At 42.3% G+C, this 23153-nt stretch overlaps 1 protein-coding gene across 8 annotated transcripts in view; it reads right to left on the minus strand.

Annotated features, from left to right (window-relative positions):
• Positions 1-16281, minus strand: part of ARHGEF28 (Rho guanine nucleotide exchange factor 28) — a 183240-nt gene extending 166959 nt beyond the window's left edge. For 5 of the 8 annotated variants that reach the window (XM_039544706.1, XM_039544704.1, XM_039544701.1 and 2 more), the window contains exons 1-2: positions 16143-16281; positions 643-686 (exon numbers count right to left, since the gene is read on the minus strand). In XM_039544706.1, the coding sequence (XP_039400640.1) occupies positions 643-675 (33 nt within the window). In that variant the 5' untranslated portion in view covers positions 676-686; positions 16143-16281. Of the gene's footprint in view, positions 1-642; positions 687-1476; positions 1539-16142 lie in introns of those variants that run through there. The other 3 variants (XM_039544703.1, XM_039544715.1, XM_039544709.1) reach the window with 3 other exon arrangements.
• Positions 16282-23153: the final 6872 nt, after the last annotated feature.

The raw sequence follows: 23153 nt of genomic DNA on the forward strand, positions 1-23153 counted from the left end.
ATTAATAACTTTTGAAATTAAAAGTTTAATCCTCTAACTTTTCATCCTGGACACCAGATCACGGCTAGGGAGTCCAATAAACTAAATTTTATTCACTGTATGTCCTATTTTGCTTCAAAGTCAGGTGGCTTTTTGAACTCTGGTGAGTGCCTCTATTTTTAGGGTGTCGTCATGCAAAAACTTCTTGTCCAATCACTCCACATTTTGTTGAAAAACTGTACCTTAGCCCCAACTATAGACTATCAATTTTGAGGCTGAGAGGACTTTTTTGTATATGCTGAGGAAGGAAAAGGGGGGACAATGAAAAATTTGGGTTTATAGCAGAAACACAGTTGCAACTTTAAACTATGGAGTAACTGGTTTCCTTCCCTAAGTATTATCTATGTTTCTAAGTACTAAAATTAAAAAAATCTAAAATAATGACCATGAAGGGAAAATAATTTTAAACTGACTTCAGCAATGTGAGCCATAATATTCAAAGAGCACTATCCCCAGAAACGCCTGAATTAAACAGTAACATTCAGCGGCCTAAAGTCTCAGTCAACCAGAGAACAGCTTTCTGTTTCATTCATTCGCCTTGAATAAGCTGTTATCCAAAAGAAAGAGCCTCTTAGGGCAAAAGCCTAATGTTGTAGAACTTACATAAAGAGGTACTTCAGTGCAGCTCAGCTTCATTGTTACAGCATCTACAAACAGAATAAACCAGAGTAATTATCACACACTGAATCACAGGGCACTGATACTATTCAGGTTCTTATAGCACGCCAATCACCATGGTGTCTGAATATCTTTCAGAATGAGGACATTAAGAGACTAACTTTATCAAATGTGCAGTTCTTCTCCATTTTCTTACCTCACGGGGAAAAGAAATGCATGCATGTAATATTACTGGAGGAGGGCTTGTTTCTAGTTAATATGCTGCATGTTAATATGTTTTTTTCAATACTGTACACAGTAAACTAAACTAAACAGGTCAGTGAACATTTCTGAGTCCAGCCACCAAGATGTTAATATTGACAGTAAGTGAAGTATTAAAACTTGTTGAGTATATCAACAGAGGCAGAGGAAGGAATTGTAAATTTGATCCAGGGATGTAGTTGCACCTACCCTTGTAAGTAACACCAAAAATCAAGTGTCTGGATTTTGGGTTTTGTTTTGTTTTTTTAACTCCTTCATTTAAGAACCCCACAGGCTTCAGTTTGTCATTGGTTGCCTAAAAAAGCACCTAAAGTGACAAGCAACTGCTTAGAGTAATTTAACAAATGAATTTTAGACGATCAATTATTACTATTTTAATATAGTCGAGATAACACTGATTTCTAGTATTATATTTTGATTTCCTTCTCTGATGCATCCACCATTCCCTAAAAATAACATTTTTTAAAAAAAATAGAAAAAAAATCAACCTGGAAGCAACCAAGCCTTTAGAAAGCCCACGTGGACAAACATACTTACAAATCCTCTTCCTCAACTCACCAAAACAGAAAAGAAAGCCTGTCCTAAAAGAAGGCTCTCTCAACTCGGATGTGGCTGTGCTGTTAAAGTTGAACCCTTTCCAGTAATAATATGATTATGTTGTGCACAGCCTGTTCACGCATATGCATAGCCTGCTATGAGTCAGATATAATTGGAATGTTTCCCCTTTTACATACTGCAAAATTTACTTACAGAGTTTCCACCATGAACACAAAACTTCTTTAGCAAACGGTTTATTTATACTAGACTCATACAGCCCCCATCTTTTCATATGCACACAAGCAAAACTGGGCACGCTGCTAGGTTTTGATTTTCACACAATTTTGACAAAAAGGCAAAATCTTTTGCAAGAACATTGAGCACAAACGTCAGACCAAGGCCAGTCTTTCACACCATAAGCTTTGTAGATTTCCCCCTATATCGTACTCATTCTGAAACCAACATCTGAATTAACAGGTCAGACATCACCTGCTAACCCCTCCCAAACAGTACTTAAAGGAAGTCAATATTTAATCAATATCTACACTCAGATAGAAGCTCTTGTTTTGTTTTTTGGGGGGGGGGGGCGAGAGGAGGAAGTTGGTTTCAAGGTGCCTTGTTCTGACTGCCAAATACAGACAAGGTTCTTTAGTTATTCTGCAGCCAGCCCTGAATCTGACCCAATCTGAGATTAACATCTGAAGCACACTCATGTTTGTGCAGACTAAAGGGGGGTACGAAAGGTAACCCAAAAAGTTGTTTCTTGAGGAATTATCAAACACACTGTTTTCCAAAAGTGTCATATTTCAGAAAGGATGAAGCCCATTACCTCCTATCTTGGATCTCTCATCAAGCCATAGTTATTGCCGCCAACATGTTATATTTATAAACAAGTCAGCAGGAACTGCATATTTGGTGTCATGCATGACAATGAAATAAAAGGCATGTCACATCTGCTTTTGAGCTGCAACATGCCAGCTAGCAGAATCTCCACAATGTTTCTCTTCTATTTTCTAGGGAATCTATTAATCTCCAATTGTCCATGTTCATAAAGGAGTTCACAGACCATCAGACTTAAACCCACACAACCTCTTTTACAACATGAACGCTGACCCTCACATAAATTGTAGTAGCATCTCAGTAAAACAAAACATGCATCTAATTATGGTCACACAATAGATACAATTCCAAGCGATATACACCAACCCCCTCTCGTTTTGCATGAGTGCACAGAGGGATGGGAAAGGCAGGGCTCCCTGTGCCCTCTCCCTACTCCAGTGCATTTATGCAAGGGGAGGCATAATTTAGTACCTAATTTGGGGATTATGATTGTGCAAATGGTCAGACTTGTACAACTCTTCATTTATTAGGAAGAGAAGTTCATAACATGTATACAGCACACACAATAAATAACATCCACTAAAAACATGGACCTAGCACACACATTCCCTCATGCTTTATTTATATACTATTTAGATCATAGGCTCTTCAGGACATAAAGTGTCTAGCATAATGTTGATGCCATAGAGATAAATAATAATATAAATACAGTAGATCATTTGAATGGCAATTTCCCCTAGTAAATGATGTTTACTAACTTAGCCTTTCAGTTATTAGCATTAATTGGTTAATGTTTGTTTGTATAGCACTACAAAAATGTAAATCACAATTAACATACTAAGAAGCTATTACATTTCCAATGAGGCCTTGAATTTGACCTATGCTCTTGCTCACATGAGATGTATACCAATATGAAGATCAAAAACACACACAATTTTTATTGAATTCCTAATGTGTCACTGAGTTACAAGAACAAACTCGCAGAACTCAATGAAATCTAAATTTTAAATTTATTTACACAAAGATCAATTTCTCAAGCAGGCAGTTCTATTAGTATTTTTATATTCTTCTAATAAATACCTATAACCTGCAAACTGCCTGGCCTTATGAAAACGTTAAACGTGGTGTAGAACTGGTTTAAAATATACTTTTGATTGTCTATAAACAAACCTTATAATCACCAACTTTTAATGGTGTTTCTTAGAAACAAAAGGGCACTTAATTGATCCTCTTTTCACTTCCTGCATAGGAACTTGTTAACGTCAACATATATTATAGTAAGTTCTAATCAAACAGTCCTGCTTTGCTGATTTTTTCACATTTGTTTTCATGGCAGTTGTTTAGAAAAAGTTCCGCACAAATGATCCGAGTCTTCCCCACAGCGTTTAGCCCAATTCACTCACCTGGCTGCTGGGAATCTTTGAAATTTACTAAAAATAAATGCAAAGCACTATATTTAGGAAGGAAAAAATCAAATGCCCAGCTACAAAATTGGAAATAACTAGCTAGGCAATAGTACTACCGAAAAGGATCTAGAGATTATAGCAGATCACAAATTGAATATGAGCCAACAACGTGATGCTGCTGCAAAAAAGGCAAATGTCATTCTGGGATATGTTAGCAGAAGTGTTGTCTACAACCGTGGTGCTCAACCAGGGGTCCAGGCAGTGGTGAAAGTAACTTAAAGGACTTGCCGGTACTCCAGAGTCCTGCCAAGGGGAGGGGCTCAACTGGAAGAGGCGTGGCCTCTATCAGAAGAGGTGGGGCCTTTAAATCCTGGGGCTTTTAAATCAGGATTTAAAGGGCTCAGGGAGTCAGCTGAAGCTAGGCCCTTTAAATCAGCCCTGGAGCTACCAGCTGCAGAGGCGGCTGGGAGCCCTGGGGTTGTCCAGGACCCCCTGGGGGACCACGAGCAGGTTTCATGGGTTCCTTCAAGCAGGGCCAGCATTAGATTCGCTGGGGCCCAGAACAGACAGCCAAAGCCCCACCACATGGGACTGAAGGCCGAGGCCCTGAGTCACGTCACCCGGGGCTGAAGCTGAAGCCTGAGCAATGTAGTTTCATGGGGGCCTCGGTCTCATGGGGCGCCAGGCAATTACCATGCTTGGTGCCCCTTAATGCTGGCCCTGTCTTTATATGCAGAAAACCAGTTGGTGTAGTACAGGTGGGCCATGGAGTTTTTATAACATGGGGGGATTCAGAAAGAAAAAGGTTGAGAACCCCTGGCCAGAAGACATGGGAAATAATTGTTCCATTCTATTCATCACTGGTGAAGCCTCAGCTAGAGTACTGTGTCCAGTTTCGGGCACCACACTGTAAGAAATATATGAACAAATTAAAGAGAGTTCAAAGGAGAGCAACAAAAATTAAAAAAAGTTTGGAAAACATGACATATGAGGAAAGGTTGAAAGAATTAGGCATGTTTAGTCTAGAGAAGAGAAGGCTGAAGGGGGACATGATAGGAGTCTTCAAATATGTTGAGGGCTGTTACAGAGGGAATGGTAATCAACTGTTTTCCCTGACCACTTAAAGTAGGATAAGAAGTAATCAGCTTATTTTGCAGGAAGAGAGATTCAGGTTAGATACTAGGGAAAATGTCTAACAATAAGACTATTAAGCTCTGGAACAGTTTACCTCGGGAGTCTGTGGAATTCCCACCATTGAAAGTTTTTAGGAACAGGCTAGACAAACCACTTTTCAGGGATGGTTGAGGTGTACTTCATCTTGCTCAGCATGGCAGGATGGACTAGCCGACCTCCTGTGGTCCCTTCCAGCCCTGCATTTCTATCATTCTATGACTACGGGAGTAATTCTCCCACCGCGGCCATGGAACCAGAACAAAGTTGCTCTGCAGTCACTATGGAAGGAATGCAGTCACAGCCTAAGGAATGGAGGAGATTTCCAGGGTCCTGACACCACATCACCCACCATCTCTGGAGGATTCATGAAACAGCAGATTCTCTAGTGCAAGCCAAACTGCCACCACCATAGACCAACTGCACACAATTGCACTGAGAGGCACTAGGGAGTAGCTGCACTGAGCACAATGAGTGCAGACCCCATGCAGTTTCCTGGCATACACATATCCCTCCACATAGCAGAACTACATGAGTTCCCTTGCGTCAGGGTCAATCTGGGTGATGGGAGAGAGAATTGGGAAGGATTTGGGGCTAAAAAAAACACCATTTCCAATTTCAGCTTTCTCCCACTGAAGTCAAACTCCCATTAATTTCAATAGTGGCAGGATCAGCCTATAAATCAGATCTTTCCTCATTAAATGCAAATTTGAGTCAGTTCAGTAGTGAACTTGACAAAAAATGTTGCGTGATTATGTGCCATAATTTGGAGAAGTCCAAGGCATAGGCTTATTGTCCAGTATAGTTGAATATATATGCTTTGTCTAAGAAAATCTGCACCAAGTACATCAATTTTACACTATCTTACCGCTGGAGAGAATAGGAAATCTGTGAATTTCAGAACATGCATCTGACGAAGTGGGTATTCACCCATGAAAGCTCATGCTCCAATACTTCTGTTAGTCTATAAGGTACCACAGGACTCTCTGTCACTTTTTACAGATCCAGACTAACACGGCTACCCCTCTGATACTCAGAATTGCTGTAGGTAAATTATATCTCAAGGTAAATTCTATCAGTGATTATCCCCAAAGTTTAAAAGAAAAGAATTTACCCAACAAGAGTTTTGAAAATGTCTAGTTTGCCACCTTCCCCACTGGAAATTGAATTTTTTGTGTCCTAACCTACTTGAGATGGTTAAGAATGTTTATTACTTTTATCGTAGTTAAGATATATTTTAACAATTTTTACCTATTTACTTCACAAGAATCTTAAATTATATTTCAGGTTTTTGGGTTTTTTTTTTGTTTTTTGGTGGGTTTTTTTGTGTGTTGTTGTTGTTGTTGTTTTTAAATACACCACTACTTCTAGCTTTTAACTGTGTTTTTCCCAAGTACCTTTAATAAGGGACCTGGGAAGGAAATCTGTCACTAGAAAATGTGAATGGAAGTGTGTCATGCTGAGAACACGTTAATGGAAAAGGTTTCTGTTATCAAACCTTTTCAGTTTGTACATACTAGAGAAATTAGATAATGGAAAGTACACAGGAGAAATTCCAGCAATAATGCCTTTTATCGTTCTTGACAAGGTGGACGGCCAATTTACTTTATGAATGGTGTTTTTTTCAAGGAGAATTTTCTGAGACTATTATTTGGATTGCAGCAGCGCCTACTGTGTGTTAGATGCTTTCTAAACGGATGAGGATATATTTCCTGGCCCAAAAGTCAAAGGCCCTGTGTGACGAAATGGGTCTATTCTTAATGTTTCCTCTGAATATGGTAGGGGTGCCTCAGTTTCCCCTATGCATTTCTTAAGTCTCTAGGGGGTGAGATTGTTGCAGAGCAAAAGGCCAGTGTGCATAAATGGCTGGCACTCTGTCTCCTGGCAACTAATGTCCGGGGCCCTTCCCCCCTGCAAGGAGATAGCTAAAGGTGTGGGAGAACAAAGAGATCAGGTGACCTCCTGGCCCAGGAAAGGAACAAAGCCCAGAGAGGAGGGGCTGGAGGGTGAGGCAGTTTGGAGCTAGCTGGGGAAGAGAGGTGAGGGCAGACGTGGGTATCTGGCTTGCTGCCCTCCAGGATGGACCCGGCTGAGGGGTCCTTTCTCTGTACCTACAAGCTCTCTTTTAGACCTTGCTCCTGTCATCTAATAAACCTCTGTTTTACTGGCTGGCTAAGAGTCACGTCTGACTGCAAAGTGGGGGTGCGGGACCCTCTGGCTTCCTCAGGACCCTGCCTGGGAGGACTCACTGTGGGAAGCGCACGGAGGGGCAGAGGATGCTGAATGCTCCAAGGTCAGATCCAGGAAGGTGGAAGCCGTGTGAGCTTCTTGCCCTGAAGACAGTCTGCTCACAGAGAGGAGACTTCACCAGAGTCCTGACTGGCTTCGTAGGGAGCAGTTCCAGACCATCACCTGGGGACTCCGTGACACCCTGATCCCATAAGTTGGCCTGCAACTCAGTATTTGAGCCTCACCTTCCCCAAAAATGAGGTGTTTACTCCTAAGATAAATAAATTAAGTACATAAGTAGAGGATTTAGGCCCCAATCATGCACTGTGAGCCAAGAAAGGCAAACTGCTGTACCATTAAACTTCAGGGCTCCACCCAGGTAAGCAGTCGGACTGCCTGGATCAGATTCAGAATCAGAATTGGGGCATCAGTCATTTAGTGTTTGTAGGCCTTTCAGAATAAAGTATAGTATAAAAAATTAAATTCATATTTCTATTGCCTTTTAAACTGTATGTAGAATACAAAGTTGTGTGTAAAGACAACATTTATATGTTCCTTTTTGTATAATAGTCCAACACCTCTGTACCACACAGACCTATTGTCATCCCATAATTTGCAGTGTAAATTACTGAAATCAAAATGCTGACCTGTGAAAATAAACCTGCAGTTAAAAACCATGAGTGCCTTGGAATGTATATCCTATTTTCATGATTGTGATGCCCCATACTTTAATACATGTTTGTAAAACACTTTGAGGAATACAAGTCCTATTATTAGTTTAGAGGCCAGCACCCCATATTTGATTTTTGATAGATTAAGAGCAACATGAAACAAACGGGGTCTTTATATTTTAACAATAGTGGCCCATATAAAGGTCATTAGCAGGCAAGAAAATACTTCCACTGCGCACATACAACCCCCCCCACACACACACACACACACCCATGATACCCTTATTGCTCCTTATACAAAATTATGAGATTCTGAGTGGTGCTTATAAAACCAGAGATTTCTAATAAAATACTGCTGGCCAGAACTGCTTTATTGCAACATATGTGGCAACTGGACCACAATACATTATATACCAAAAGGCACTATCATTGTTTCCTGACTGTCAGGACACGTTGCACAGAGATCAGATATTATTCAGTACAGAATGTACTTTTATGCACAGCTTCTTGCCCTAGACCAAAACTAAAAGATCTTAAAATAATTCAGTGACAGAAAAAAAGTAGCCAGTTGAAGCAAGCATATGATGACTACTTAATTCCAAAATGCATGGATTTGTACCATTATAACCAAGGTTTTTCAAATCAGTCCTAATTCTAATTCTGATGAAGATAAGTAGCATGAAGTGGGGAGAGAGGAGGGAACAGCTACCAGCCTTGAAGTCATTTACTTCATTCTAATATTATTTAAATTGAGAAGTAAAATAATCCCTTGCCTATAAATGTATAAAGAAGCAGCTTGCATAGGTTTTGATCACCTCACTTTGCACTAGTCTGCTCTTGAAAACAAGCAACTGGAGAAACTCAGCTAAAATTTATTTTACAACACTCTTCATATCAACAAGAGAAACACACTTCTCATCTTATTTGGGGCTAAAATAAAAGATCACTTATCTTCCTGAAGATTATCACCCAATTCACTGCTCAGTTAACATACTAATGCTTTCATTAGTTAAAGCCACCACTATTTTGTGTTGCATTGCAGAGAAAATATTTAAAGAGCCAAAATAAAAATGGGAGTTGTTCAAAAATTTAAGGCTAAGGTTACGCCTTATTTATATATATAGTTAAGATCACTCAAACCAACTAAATGTTCCTATAGCATTGCCAGACTCCCAGTGTGCCATTCTTGCTCCTTTAGTACCAGTTTTGGAAGTCGTGTTACTTTTTAAGAGTGTTTTTTCTAACAGTTTTAGAAGGCACCAGCCTATTGAAGAAGACATTTTAAATACTAAAGAAGCCATTATACTGGGGCAATAATTTTGTACCACCATTGAAACCAATCTTTCTTTCTCCATCGTTTCTCATAAGGGTCCCACAAAGCTCACAGTCATAGGCAGGAGGTATCATAAAAACTCTGCCCCTGTAGTTCGCTGGTAAGAGTACTGAACAAGTGAATCCTAGAACACTGCTTTTATAACTGTGTTCAAACATATAATCCAATACTAAGTGTGATGGTTCATCACCTCTTCAACCTTTGACTTTTCCACATAAGTGCTCTAACTTCATGAATAAAGTTTAGGAGGTTTCTATACCAAGCTATACTAACTGTGTGTCTCATGACACTTTTGTAATTTGCAGTTCATCTGCCTTTTTGAGCAGTGGAAAAGGCTGCTTTGGGTACGCTATTTGTCTAAATCAGGAATTGCTGAAATACATCTATGTTGACATAAGGTTGTCTCAGCATTCTGTCTTGTTCTGAGGGTGACTCTATGGAACGGAGTTAAGATGTTTGTGTAACTTTAGCTATATATCTGCATACTTTCACTTCAGCCCTGAGTGGCGGAGCTCAGGCTTCAGCTTTAGCCCTGGTCAGCAGGGCTCAGGCTACAGTCCCCCCACCCAGGCCTGAAGCCCTTGGGCTTCGTCCACCCTGCCCATTGCGATGGGGCTCGGGCTTTGGCTTTGGTCCCCGCTCCTGGGATCATGCCGTAATATGTAGCAATCATGCAGGGATCACAGTACAATGGAGTTTGAGAACCCCTGGCCTAAAGCGATACATGCTTTCAATTTTAACTGCAGGTTGAAGGGGGTTTTTTGCTAGGAAACTCCCTCAGGTTTTTCAAAATCCACAAGCTCTTCCAGCAGCCACCCGCCCCTTCTCTTCCCCCTCTTGCAGAACTAATTTCTTAAGAATGAAGGTTCCCTTTGCTCCTCCCTCTCCCAATGGGCGCTGCTCTTTCAGTGATTTCAGCTCTTAGTGATTTCAGCTTGTAGTAGGGGAGCCCCAGTGCTGGTCCACTACTGACCCAATGTGAATTCAACTCAGCAGCCTCTAGATGGACTCCTAATGGAATCAAAATTAGCTCTGCTCTTCAACAGTGGAGAGAGGAGGAGGTGCAATGGGTGTTCCAGGCCCTCAAAAGGGGCCCATACCATAAGGTACACACACCAGTCTTCATGAGCTCTGCAAGTGAGAGTTTGACAGTTCCACAAGAAGGGCTGGAAGTAAATCCATTCCTCCTTAGCATGTGCTGTAGATGTACAAAGGCTCACAAAAGTTAAATTTTCAGTACTGGACTGTAGCAGACTAATCTACTTTTCCTGCTATCTTCCTTAAAATGTGGCAGCACTATGGAAATCTCCCCCCTCCCCGTCAACTGCCAGCAATGCAAATCCAACCTGAGCTCTAAGAAGCAAGGTGTGGTTGTTTTATTCACACGCCGTCATTAGTAATAACGTTTCTACAATTTAAACTTGCTTAAACAATTATGTTAATGATGCATGAGGCAGAACGGATTTCTGTTCACTCTCCCATGGCCACGTTAGCATTGCAGAGCAATCAATGAGTAAGTAATAGTAACATTTTTGTCAGTAAAGTCATCAGATATGACTCAGAGTGTCGCAGGGAGCAGATTTGGTTGGTTAAGATGGCATTATTTTTAAACTGTCTCTTTCTGATCATAAATACAATTCAGTGTGTTGTTTATGGCAGTGGTTCTCAAACTTTTGTATTGGTGCCCCCTTTCACACAGCAAGCCTATGAGTGCAACCCCCCCACTTATAAATTAAAAACGCAAATGTTTATATTTAACACTATTATAAATGCTGGAGGCAAAACGGGCTTTGGGGGTGGAAGCTGACAGCTCGTGACCCCCCACCTAATAACCTCGTGACCCCCTGAGGGGTCGCAACCCCAAGTTTGAGAACCCCTGGTTTACGGCTTTCAGTATCTATCTTAATGATACTCAGACTGTAAGTGATCATATGGACCAAAGAGTCTGTAGTAAGTTAAAAATCAATATATATTTGTAAACAGTTATCAATGTACAACTTTGAAGAAAATATTGAAACTCTATCTGAAAAGTGTCAAGATGCTTAGAAAAGCGATTCAGAACCAAAAGGAGTAAAACACAATCAGTAGATAGAGTTGAGAAGTGACATCTAAGGAAGTTTAGATGCACGAAAAGCTGTGGTTGTAGCAGTATATGTGAGCTGATTTACAAGTATACTAAATACAGTTTTTATTACAAAGTTACACTATAAATTAAATTTTTGGGTATAGACAAACACAAATTGTCAAATGTAGATCTGAAATGCATGTGCAAATCCTGTGGTCTGCATTTGCAAATGGGCTCTTGCACGTACAAAATGATGAACTGTCCACTTAAGTGTTCATATATGCATGCAAATAAGGAATCTGCATTCTAGGCAGCCACTTCTGAAAACCAAGTCCATTGTTTTCAAAAATATGTAGCTCAGCTCAAATGATTAATGCAACAACAGTTAATTTGCTTTTTGATGTACAATAGCATTTCCCAATCTCTAGATAAGGCATTAGTAAAATAGATCAATTTCTACCATACACACCACACACTCCTGATAATATGGTCTCTTTCTTCAATTTTGCCTCAGACACCTGCATCACCTAAGCAGGCAACAAGAGTTGTGTGACCTCTTACTTTTATATTAATGAAGGGAGTCACACATTAGTTGATAGCTGGAATAAGAAATCATCTTTTCTGTTGTCTAAAAATATCTAGGTTCTAGAAATGTAGTGAAGGTTCTCTCATCCACCTTGGCCCAGTGAATGTTTATATAACTTCCACAATGAGTGCAAGTGTCTGGGTGATGCAGATATAAGCCTAAAGCTATGTGTTGCTCTTGCTCCATGGAAATGCTCCAAATGCTATCAATAGGAGCTGTGTGCAGAGACTGAGCCTTTTAAGTTACCCTTCTAACTATTGTTGCTGGATCCACTTCTCCCTTCGGTACTATTAAACTGTTTTGTAACCTATTTTGGGTCTTGTATATGAAAATATCACAGACCTCATCACATTTGACTACAGTCTATAAATGCAAGTACAATGCATCTATGCAGACTGCAGTACATCACACAGGTAGCATCTATAGAAGTGGTATGGCTGGTTGGAAAATGATTCATGGAGAGTGAATGGGTGTGGGTCTCTGAGCAGCTCCGTTTCCCAGGATTTTATTATTATAATGAACATTCAATGTTAATGTGCCAGGCTGAAGAGAGATTTTGAGGCAGAATCTGAATAGTCAATAGGAAAATTCTTGAGTTTTTAAGGACTTCAAATGTATCAGCGTGTGCACCCTGTGTACAGCGTGGAGCTCTGCTCTGTGTGGCTGCCTGCGTAGCAGCATGCAAGTTCTCCCATCATCCACCAAGCACAGCTACGTAGGGGCCCAGGGAGGCTATCTGATACATTGTGCCGGAATGGCTCAGCTGCCTGTGGGAACAAGGAGAATTCCTCCCTTGAGCCCCCCTTCCCTTCCCTATATCTGTGCAACACATAGCCCAGATCTAAGCTGGGCTCTCGGAAAAAGGTTTGTTTTATATTCCTTTTATATTTTACCTTGCACCAGGCCACAAGATAGAGCAGCTTTCTCCAAAGTCTTGCTTGTGCAAGTAAAAGCAACAAAGCATGGCTGTGATTTTGGTGACTTGGGAAGCTTTACATCTCTACAGTAAAAACAATAAACCATATTGAACCAATAAAATACAGTTTGATGCATTTTTAGTAAACCAGAAGAGCCTGCTGAACAACCTGGGTTGAGTATCATGTCATCACCAACTAGTGTTGCTAGAATAAAGGATCTTTCAGTGTAAATAATTTCCAGAAATTCATCTCTTGACCATAACCTTTGACTATGATAAGATGAAACCTAGCAGTACAGGTATCATTTTTATTATTGGTATTACAATAGCACCTACTAGCCCCTTTCTACTAAGCATTGTACAAATACATACTAAGTAAGAGTATATGCCCCAAAGAGTCTACAGTATCATTATCATCCCATTTTACAGATTGGAAATTATGGCACAGAAGTATTAAGTGACTGACCCAAGGCCACACAGGAAGTCTGTGGCAAAGGTGGGAACTGAAGCCAGATCTCTGAATCATAGCCCAGTACCTTAGCCATAGATCATCTTTCCTATCATCACTGAAGCACATACTTAAAAACTCTTATTTGGATTAAAAGAAAGTTAAACCATTCTGTACAGCATAGTCTTCTGAAATGTCACTGGCGCCCAATGCTGAAATCTCCACAGGGAAAGCTCCCAATGGAGTCAATAGGATTTTTGGCTGAATTAGGACAGCAGTTTTAAGCTCACTGGGAGAACATTGCTGTATATTAAATAACTGACTGTGGGCTTCAAAACCTAGTCTTTAACTCAAGCATTTCTGCCTAACTGAGAAAACCAGCTCAATTACCTGACCTTTTATTTTTAAAACATTCCAGGCCATAGGATCTGCTCATCAATTTCATTATTTTATCATCAAGTACACAAAAACTGCCCTGAAAGAAGAAAACCAAAACAAACATTTTTAGTATAAACATTTATGAAAATACCAGTCTCTGATTTTTGTTTTTGGCTTGCTAATGTATACAGTTTTGTGGAGACAAAGATAACTCTTTGTCTCTGTAGGAATCTGACACATGGCCCTTTAACATTCCTCCACTCATGATCTCTTGTACACTGAACCAAGTTGAAGTATCTCATCCTCACCTTCAAGGCCTTGGCACAGCTCCCTCATCATACATGCCAGATGTTGTCTCCTTCCACATTTTCCACTCTCTTTCCCTCCACTAGTGACACCAGACTTAATGCCTTGTTCCTACACCCATTCTCATATCTGATCCTATTTCACGCAGTCCCCTATGCCATTTTGCCAAGCCTTTTCTCATGCAAATTCCTCCTAAAAACCTATTTCTGCAAAGCATACAAGAAGTCAACTTATAATAATTATAAAAAAAATACAAAAGTCTCTCAATTATCCCCCCTCTAGATCTATCAGTACATCCCGTCTTTCATGTGTCTGCATATTAGAATGCAAATTATTTGGGGGGGGGGGGAGACTGTCTTCATTTTTGTCATTGTACAGTGCTCAGTATATCAGCAGCAATAAATCAATTTTAAAAAGTTATTTTAAAGCCTCTCTTTGTATCATATCAATGATCAGGGTGAAAATTCATGTAATTCTACAGTGCAAGTATGAGTTTGGAAGCTCAGAGGCAATTTGATAAAACACCTACAAGCATGGCAGAAACCATTCCCATCAAAGTCTCAAATAAACTGTTCCTATTTTCTTTCAGAATTTTATTTCTTTTAGCTCTCCAGTTCATTTTTGTGATTGTTGATGTTTAGTTGAAACAATGCTTTGCTCCAGTTCAGAAGTACCAGTATAAGCATTTTTCAATACAGCTATAACAGGGGTAGGCAAACTTTTTGGCCCGAGGGCCACATCTTAGAATAAAAATTGTATGGTGAGCCATGAATGCTCACAAAATTGGAGTTGGGGTGCGAGAGGGAGTGAGAGCTCTGGTTGGGGGGTGCAGGCTCTGGGGTGGGGCTGGGGATGAGGGGTTTGGGGTGCAGGAGAGTGCTCCAAGCTGGGATCGAGGGTTAAGAGGGCGGGAGGAGAATCAGGGCTGGGGCAGGGGGTTGGGGCATGGGGAGAGGCTCAGGGGTGCAGGCTCCGGGCGGTGCTTACCTCAAGCAGCTCCCAGAAGCAGCAGCCATGTCCTCACTCCAACTCCTACACAGAGCCGCGGCCCCATTCACAGGCACCACCCCTGCAGCTCCCATTGGCCACAGTGGCGCTTGGGGCGGGAGCTGCATGTAGAGCAGAGCCCCCAGATGCCCCTATGTGTAGCAGCCGGAGCACGGCCTTGCCGCTGCTTCCGGGAGCTGCATGGAGCAGCCCCTGACCCTGCTCCCCAGCCTGAGCTCAAGGGCTGGATTAAAATGGCTGGTGGGCCAGATCCGGCCCAGGGGCCACAATTTGCCCACCCCTGAGCTATAATGTAAGTGACTCAATGAAAGTCCAAGTTTATTATTTCTGCCTTCTGCTACTCAATTGTTAATTGAGATACTATAAAACAAGCAAAAGTGCTGGTGCTTAGCTCAAACTTGGGGGAAAATTAGCAGGAGCATAACTGCTGCTTCCTTCACACCCTGGGTCAGTACAGCCAGAATCATTCTGGGAATCCACTTGTTGGCTGGAAGCCAGCACCTGGTTCACCAGATGCCCTGACGACAGCCCAGTCAGATCTGCACACTCATAAGACCAGCCTCAGAGCATAAATTCATAACTTTGCTAGACACTAGAAATCATGGTCTTAATAAAGACACTGGATTTACAGCTTATTACAACAATCTATAACCCACTAATCCCCCTTTTTTGTCCTATGATTTTGTTGTCCTATAGTGTTAATAGGCCAGTTCACCTTGAATCGTCCCTTAGTTTAGCACAGAGGTAGGCAATAGGCAGACCACAGGCCAAATCCAACCTTGCTGGGACACTCCGATTACCTTTCCCAGACCTACAGAAGAGCTCTGTGTAGCGCAAAAGCAGGTCTCTCTCACCCACAGAAGTTGGTCCAGTCCAAGATCTTACCTCACTCACCCACCTTGTCTCTCTAATATCCTGGGACCTGCGCGGCTACAACACACATCCTAGGGCTCAGACACCTGGCAGACGCGAGCTCTCCCTGCGCAGCCCTAGCAGGAACCCCCCTGCGCGTGAAAGGGAGGTGATGGGCTCATCATCAGAGCAGACCGTCCCTCAGGTGTGCGATTTCTCCAGCAAACACATCCTTAGCCGGGCAGCCCCCCAAGGAGTCGGACCCCAGTACTCGTGGCGGTCAGTTCTGCCCCCCGCACGCTGCATGCCACACTGCCCAAGGGGCAGCTCGCCCCGCCCGCAGGGGGCACTGACTAGCCCTGGGACACGAACCCGCAGCAGAGGCGAGAACAGCCGCCTCGGGCGAAGACACCTGTCCCAGGGCCACAGCTGGAGACACAGCCCCCGGCACCGCGCAAACGCCAGGCTGCAGCCTTTACCTGGGAGGGAGGCTCAGCCCCGCTCTGGGCGGCCGGCGCTAGGCTTCACCTGCGGGGCCGTCTTGGCAGGGGAGGCAGGCAGCCGGGCTGGAGACCCGCTGATGGAGAAGGCGCCCTACACTGCCCAGAGACCAGCGCCCGCCGGGCTCGCTGCCTGCAGCGCCGCCCCCCTGCCGGCTGCCGAGGGGAGGAGGAGGAGCCCGGCGCTGCACAGCCCCGCGGACCTGCAGCTGCGTATGAGCGCCGCCGCCGCCGCCTTTCCCCGCGCCTGACTGACTGGGGGTGTGGAGGGAGAGCGCTCAGCTCTCTCCAGCGGCCGAGACTCACTGGCCCTGCTGCCACTTCCAGGGGAGCTTCGGCTGCTGCCCAGCTGGGGGGACTGAGGCATCGGGAAAGGGCCCGGCTGCCTCTATAGCACCTCTCAGCGGAGCATGGGGGCCCCAAACCTTCAAAACGCCTGAGTCAGGCTGCCAGGCATCCTGAGATTTTATTATTATTTATTAAAAAGGGCCCCAAATTGTCCCTTCTTTGCCTTCTGGTTTGTGATCATTTCCAAAGGTTATTTTCAGGGACTCACCAGTCTCCAGAAGCTAGAGCTTTAAGGAAAACCATCAGCTATCATGAGATGAGGTTACAGGGGGCAGCACCATAGCATTTTCCCTGGGTGGAAGTCAGGAATTGTGTTAAGGTTAGTTAGCTCCAGCCATACGGTGGTAGCACACAAAAGCTGCAGTGTTAGGGACACTGTTGTAAATGCATAGTCAGACTCACTCAGTTCCTCACAAGGTATTTAGGCACCTAAATCCCACCAATTTCAAGGGGAGTTTGGTGCCTAAATACCTTTGAGGTCTGGGCCACAGTCTGTGCCCTGAAGTGCTTACAACTTTAATTCCATGAACCTAGAAAAAGAAAGCTTAATGATCCACAATGTCCTTAATCTAACCCTAAGGAAGCCCTATATAGATGTTATTTTAGGATTAATCTATTGCTGTTAATTTCTTAAAAAAAAAAAACCTATTGCTATGTTTGTATGCAGTGTTATTGTAGACATGTTAGCCCAGGATATTAGAGAGACAAGGTGGGTGAGGTAATACCTTTTATTTCAAAAGCTTGTCTCTCTCACCACCAGACATTGGTCCAATAAAAGGTATTACCTCACCCATCTTGTCTTTCTAGTATGGTTGTGCTTGTAATTCATGCTCTAGGGTGGTACCACTGCCCTCTACTGGATGGATTCACAAGGCATGAGGGATGAACTGTATGCCATTGTCTGTGTATAGCTAGCAACGTTTTCTTTCCTTTTACTCATTTTGTAGGAGGCTGTGCTTTGGGATCAAAGTTCTAAATTCTACACTCCGCCATCACCTTTTGAGCAGCTAGAATGCATAGTGAGAAATGTTCATTCTTCGAATGCCAGAGATTTGCCACACTATTACTAATCATTATATGGTTTGTGCTCTAATAATACAGAGAGCACTACACAAACTTTAATCCTTATGCCCCTCAGCCCCCAGTGAGGTGTATAAATATTCTTATCCCCACTTCACAGACACAGCAACAGATACAAAAAAAGATTTCTTGACTAGCTCAAAGCCACACAGCAAGGCAGTGGTACTGCAACATATACCCTAGAGTCCAGATAATGCAATATAGTCTTTTACAGAATAGACCTTTCATTTTAAAGGGTCACATTACATTGTGCTTTCCATACAATCTTGAATGTACAGAATATTATATTATATGCCCTTCGTAGTGCTAATGTGATAATTTATCTATTCAGGTATACACTGGTCATTGTCTGTAGCATTTTCCTAGTATGATACAACAGGTGCAATTACAGTGAAACTTTTGTTAACAGTCACCTACTAACCCTGGCAACCTGTCTTTATGGGCAATGAAATCTCAATCTCTGTTATACTACATTATACAGCTGCTTGTTAAAACTTCACGGAAAATAGTCACTTAGATGCCCACCATTAACAGTTTTCCCTGTATTTTTTTTAGTCTCATCCCCAAATGAAATGGTCCACTGCAGTGTCATTGAACAGGCAGAATAAGGGATGTCTTAGTTCAGTTATTAATTTTACAATTTTAATAAATAAAATGATAAATAACCTATTGTCTTCTTGACTCCGATTGGCTGAATTTTTTTTCCTTGATTCCCTACCCATTTTTAAATGATATCGTATAGGCTCTTATTAAAATAATCAAACAGCACAAAATTTACATTTGCAACATGTTTTAAAAGGTTACTATGGTTGTCCTGAGTTTTAGTGTCTTACTTCATGAGTCTTAACCTGAATTGCTGGAAATGCCGGTCCTGATGAATGCACAACCTCTTTGATCATGGTGGAAGTATTTCCTACAGAATCTTCCACAGAGCCTGTTGTGCCTACCCATGGTGTTGCTCACCTCCCATTCAAACTGCTTGCATTATGTTTTGTGATTGCCTCTACCAGACAAGGAGAAAATCCTCGAAGTGCTCTCCCCGCCTTCCTTCAGACTTGATTGTTGACTTTTCCGCACAGTAGCTGACCTGGCAGTGGGCCAACGGCCCCCTCTACACTGTGAAAATTACTATATTAGAGTGCCCACTTAATTCAGATATTGCTGGGTTATAGCACAGTTTGGTAAGAAAGTTAAGACATGGTTTGGTCCTATCTACACAGGTATGACCAAAAATCACGTGTTAAGCCTATGAGGGCATTAGTCTGTAGTAACCAATCAGCCCAAAGGGTAGAATTTATAGTGTAGCTTGGAACAAAGGTGTACAGAACTGGGAAAGTGGTTCCTTACCAGGCATGTATTTATATTTTTATGTTTCTTTCACAGGACCTGTTATTCCAACAATACACACAGATGCAAATGTGACGAGTTCACTTTGCTTGAGGTTTTGTTACTGTGCTCTGTGGGAGCCTCCCTTGGAATTAAAAAAAAATATATTATCTGGAAAGCAATTGTCTTCCTTTGGTTCCTTGCTGGGGAGAATCCTTATAAACCTGCTGCATATGCAATATTTCTTTCTCCCATACTTACAATGCTCTCCCTATCGCAGTGTGCCGAGTGCCCACTCTTTTCATTCAAATCGCCCCTGAAATCCCACTTCAGCAAGGTTCACAATATTAACCCACTGACTGAAAAGCAGTTATGTATTACAAGGCTCAAGGGATTCCAATCTATTGTTTCTGATCTTTGTGTGCCTTTCAGACTACCAGCTCCTTGCAGCAAGGATGTCTGCATTTAGTACAGCACTTGGTAAGCTGTCTGCATGCATGCATAAAACATTCTAGCTGCTCTCGATGCAAAGAATTAGGTCCAAAATTGTCTGTGTTAGAAGCAAGAGCCACACATTAAATTAAATTATAGAAAAGTTGTGACCAAGAATGTCAATACACCGGAGGCTCCTTGCTAAGAACATGAGGTCATTACCAGACTCAAATTATATAATGGAAGACTCAAGCGTCTCATTTATGGTCTTCTCACTAGATGCCCTCAATGTAATTATTGGCTTACCTACCCAGCATTTTCTTGTATTTAAAAATAAATAGTTTTGCCATCCCTTTTAAAGAGGCAGACCTATCACCCGGCTGCAACAAAAATACAGCTCAAAGAGGCAGTCCTGCCCCCCGGGGTTTGAACTGGATCTCTGAAGGAGATCAGAACAAGGTGATGTACTCACTGTTTGCAAGGCTAGGAACCTTGCCCTCCACAAGGAAAATAAACCTGCCTTCAGAATCTGCTATCATTCGTTCCTCCATTCTTTGTAGCTTAACACCAAGCTTGTCACTTCCAGGGCTCTCTCAGCCAAATCCAGGGTACAGTGAGGTCCAATGGCAAAACACCCCATTGACTTCAGTGGGACCAGGATGTGATCTTGCATACTGGTCTTTTAGATGTGCTTTACAGACAGCATACAGAGAGATCGCTTCACTGCCATTGAAATCCAGCCACCTCTCATCTGCAAGCAATCCATCTGGCACCTGCACACTTCATTAAAATTTATGAAGCAAATGAAGAATTACTTATACAAATGAAGATCTCTTTTCCCTTCCCCCCTCCCTTTGCAAAAAGTGCTATGGAAACTTTCGTGAAAATAAGTGCTCAGGATCTTTCATTTACATCTCACCTCCAACCATATAGTGGCCTCTAGCATTAGGCTGGGACATTGATTCATAACTGAATTAGAGAGGTGTCACTTAAGCCCTGATCCTACAAAACACTGGAGCACTTGCATAAACTTTATTCTTGTTAGCAGTCCCAGTGAAATCAATGGGCCTACAAATTGCCAACCCAAGCATTTAATTCTCATGGTAGAAAAAAAAAAAAAAAGTCAGAAGATTGGCTTTAAAAACATGACATTTAAAAAATAATTACTCTCTTTTTTGCTTTGCCTTCAGTGCCACGCTGTAGAGAAATATCAGCTAAAATCACCTCGTCCTGTGGAAAATGGTGCCAGTAGTCAGTACCAATTCTCTATACTCAGCTTTATGCAATTGAACAATTCCCTCACCTCTGGCAGGCAGTACTCACCATGGCTGGTGCTGTGAGTGACACCATGTAAAAGTACTCTGAAAGGAGAAGCACCAATCAGCGTGTCTTGTTTAAAACTTTGAGGGAATCAAGAGAAGGAAGATTATACCAACAATGGTACCTCTGTTTTATCTGTAGCAGCTGCCAGTGCAGCTTTGAGGGGTTCCCCTTCCACACCCGTGGAACACCCGAGCCAGATAAGGAGAAAGAGGATTCTGGATGACATGTTCAGTGAGCTCCTGCGAGCCAGTGCTGCATCAGACTGTGAACAGAAGGCCTGGAGGATGAATAATGCAGATTGTATGGAGAAGGAAAGAGCGGACAGGGGAAAGGTCCAGGAATTGGAGAGGGACATAATGTACCAGGACATAATGGGGTTTCCTTCTGCAGAAAACACAAATGCTTCAGACTGTTGTGGACCTGCAAGTTCAACAAACCTGGACTCACCTCCCTTTGCAGCCCTTGGAGAACTCCAGAATAGCATCTCCCTCAACTTTCCATGTGGCATCAGGGGCTGCATCCTGTTCCTACCACTACATGCTGGGGCGGGGAGGAGAATATCAAGGACAAATCACAGCTTCACACAGGGGTGGCTCTAGGTATTTTGCCACCCCAAGCACGGCAGGCAGGCTGCCTTCGGTGGCTTGCCTGCGGGAGGTCCCTGGTCCCACGGATTCGGCGGCACGCCTGTGGGAGGTCCACCGAAGCCGCAGGACCAGCGGACCCTCCGCAGGCATGCCGTTGAAGGCAACCTGCCTGCTGCCCTCGCAGCGACCGGCAGAGCACCCCCCATGGCTTGCCGCCCCAGGCACGTGCTTGGCATGCTGGTGCCTGAAGCCGCCTCTGGCTTCACATACATTGACCTGAGAGGCCACGGTTGATGCATGTGTAGCTAAAATGAGGGCCAATGCAAGGATGTTTCACGCCCTAGGTGCGAAAAACACCTATTTTAAAGCGCCAACTGGAGAACACATCCCATCAAAAGCCTTCCTAAAAATCAGATAGATGCACATTTTGTATAACAACTGGACTGGTGAAAGTGTATTAATTGTGCATTTCAAAGACATACCAACCTTGTAATACCAAAGTGACCTGCACATGAAAAGTATCTTCCTCTTGCCCCCTTTAAGGTGAGAAAAGCCCCACACATACGCCCAGAAAGCTAAATTCAAGAAGCAACACACATGGTTAAGGTTCTTATAGCAATTTAAAGCCATCCTACTGCATTCTAATGTTTTTGGATTAGTAGATTGTTAGGCATATAATATTAGTCTGTAGTACATGCACTTCAGGAGAATTAATGATATTATGAGAACCTTAGCTTCTCTTTAAGTATGCTTACATTTGCAATCAACAATGCATTAGTGCTTTAAAAAAAATAAGCACATATGCTAGCATACATAAAGAGACCATTGTAGATATTTACTTGTCTATATTAGTTTCAGTCATTTGTTCAGTTTGATAGTCTCTCCCATTATAATGCTAAAATTAGAAAAATTACAGAAGCCCTATTGGTAACAAATAACCCTCATCTTTACAGACCCTCAGAGAAAAAGGTAAAATAAATATATATTTTAATGCATTTACAATTTGGTCTCTCAAATCCTGCTAACTATGGAAGACAAGGGGTAATTTTCAGAACAGACAGCGTGAACACAATCCTGGTAAGCAGTAGAAGCTGTGGGTGCAGCCATCACATCAGACATCCCCAGCCAGCTAAAACTTGATGCCATACGAGGCAGTGAACCCAATTACAACCCAGATACTCCCAGTTTCTGTTAGAGCTGTTGTGTCAGAATAGCAATGGCTACCTGACCTACCATTAGAGAGAGACTCATCTCAAGCAAGATGACATGAATCTTAGGATCATACAATCTTGTACCAGTGAAAAATTCTATCAAAAGCCTGCAAGGTTATTTAGTAATCTTCCTAAAATTAAGGTCTCAAATATCACTAGCCGTACAAGAGAACCATGCTTCTGTTTTAATTATATATTTCTAATTACACTCTACCTCCACTGTTTTACTATAACAAACAATTCATATATGCAATAAGGCAGATTTAAGTGCATTGCACAATGCAAGTGAAGGGATTCAGCTGATATGGGGAGAGTGGGGGAGAGGAAGGAGCAAAAGTTAATATGATGCTGGAACTGTAACTGAGGATTTCCTCACTGATGAGTAATTTAGTTAGATTTTTTTTTTAAACTAAGTTGCTCTAAGGGAAAAACTCAATCCAAATAAGAAAACCTATTTTGCCTAGAATTGAGTTATGAGTTAGCATTCACTTTTCAAAAGTGAATACATTGCAAGGATTTGAGGAAAGATATTGAGCTGAGACTCTTCCTGTACCCCTAAAAAATGCTTCACTATTGTCCACTATTTTCTGAGAGAGAGAGAGAGAATTGCTTTTTACTAAGATACCAAAGATTTGAACTGGGTAATGAAAAGAGAATGAAAAAATGCCACAATGCAGTCAAGC

This window comes from Mauremys reevesii, linkage group 6, assembly GCF_016161935.1.
Source record: "Mauremys reevesii isolate NIE-2019 linkage group 6, ASM1616193v1, whole genome shotgun sequence".
NCBI lineage: Eukaryota > Metazoa > Chordata > Testudines > Geoemydidae > Mauremys > Mauremys reevesii.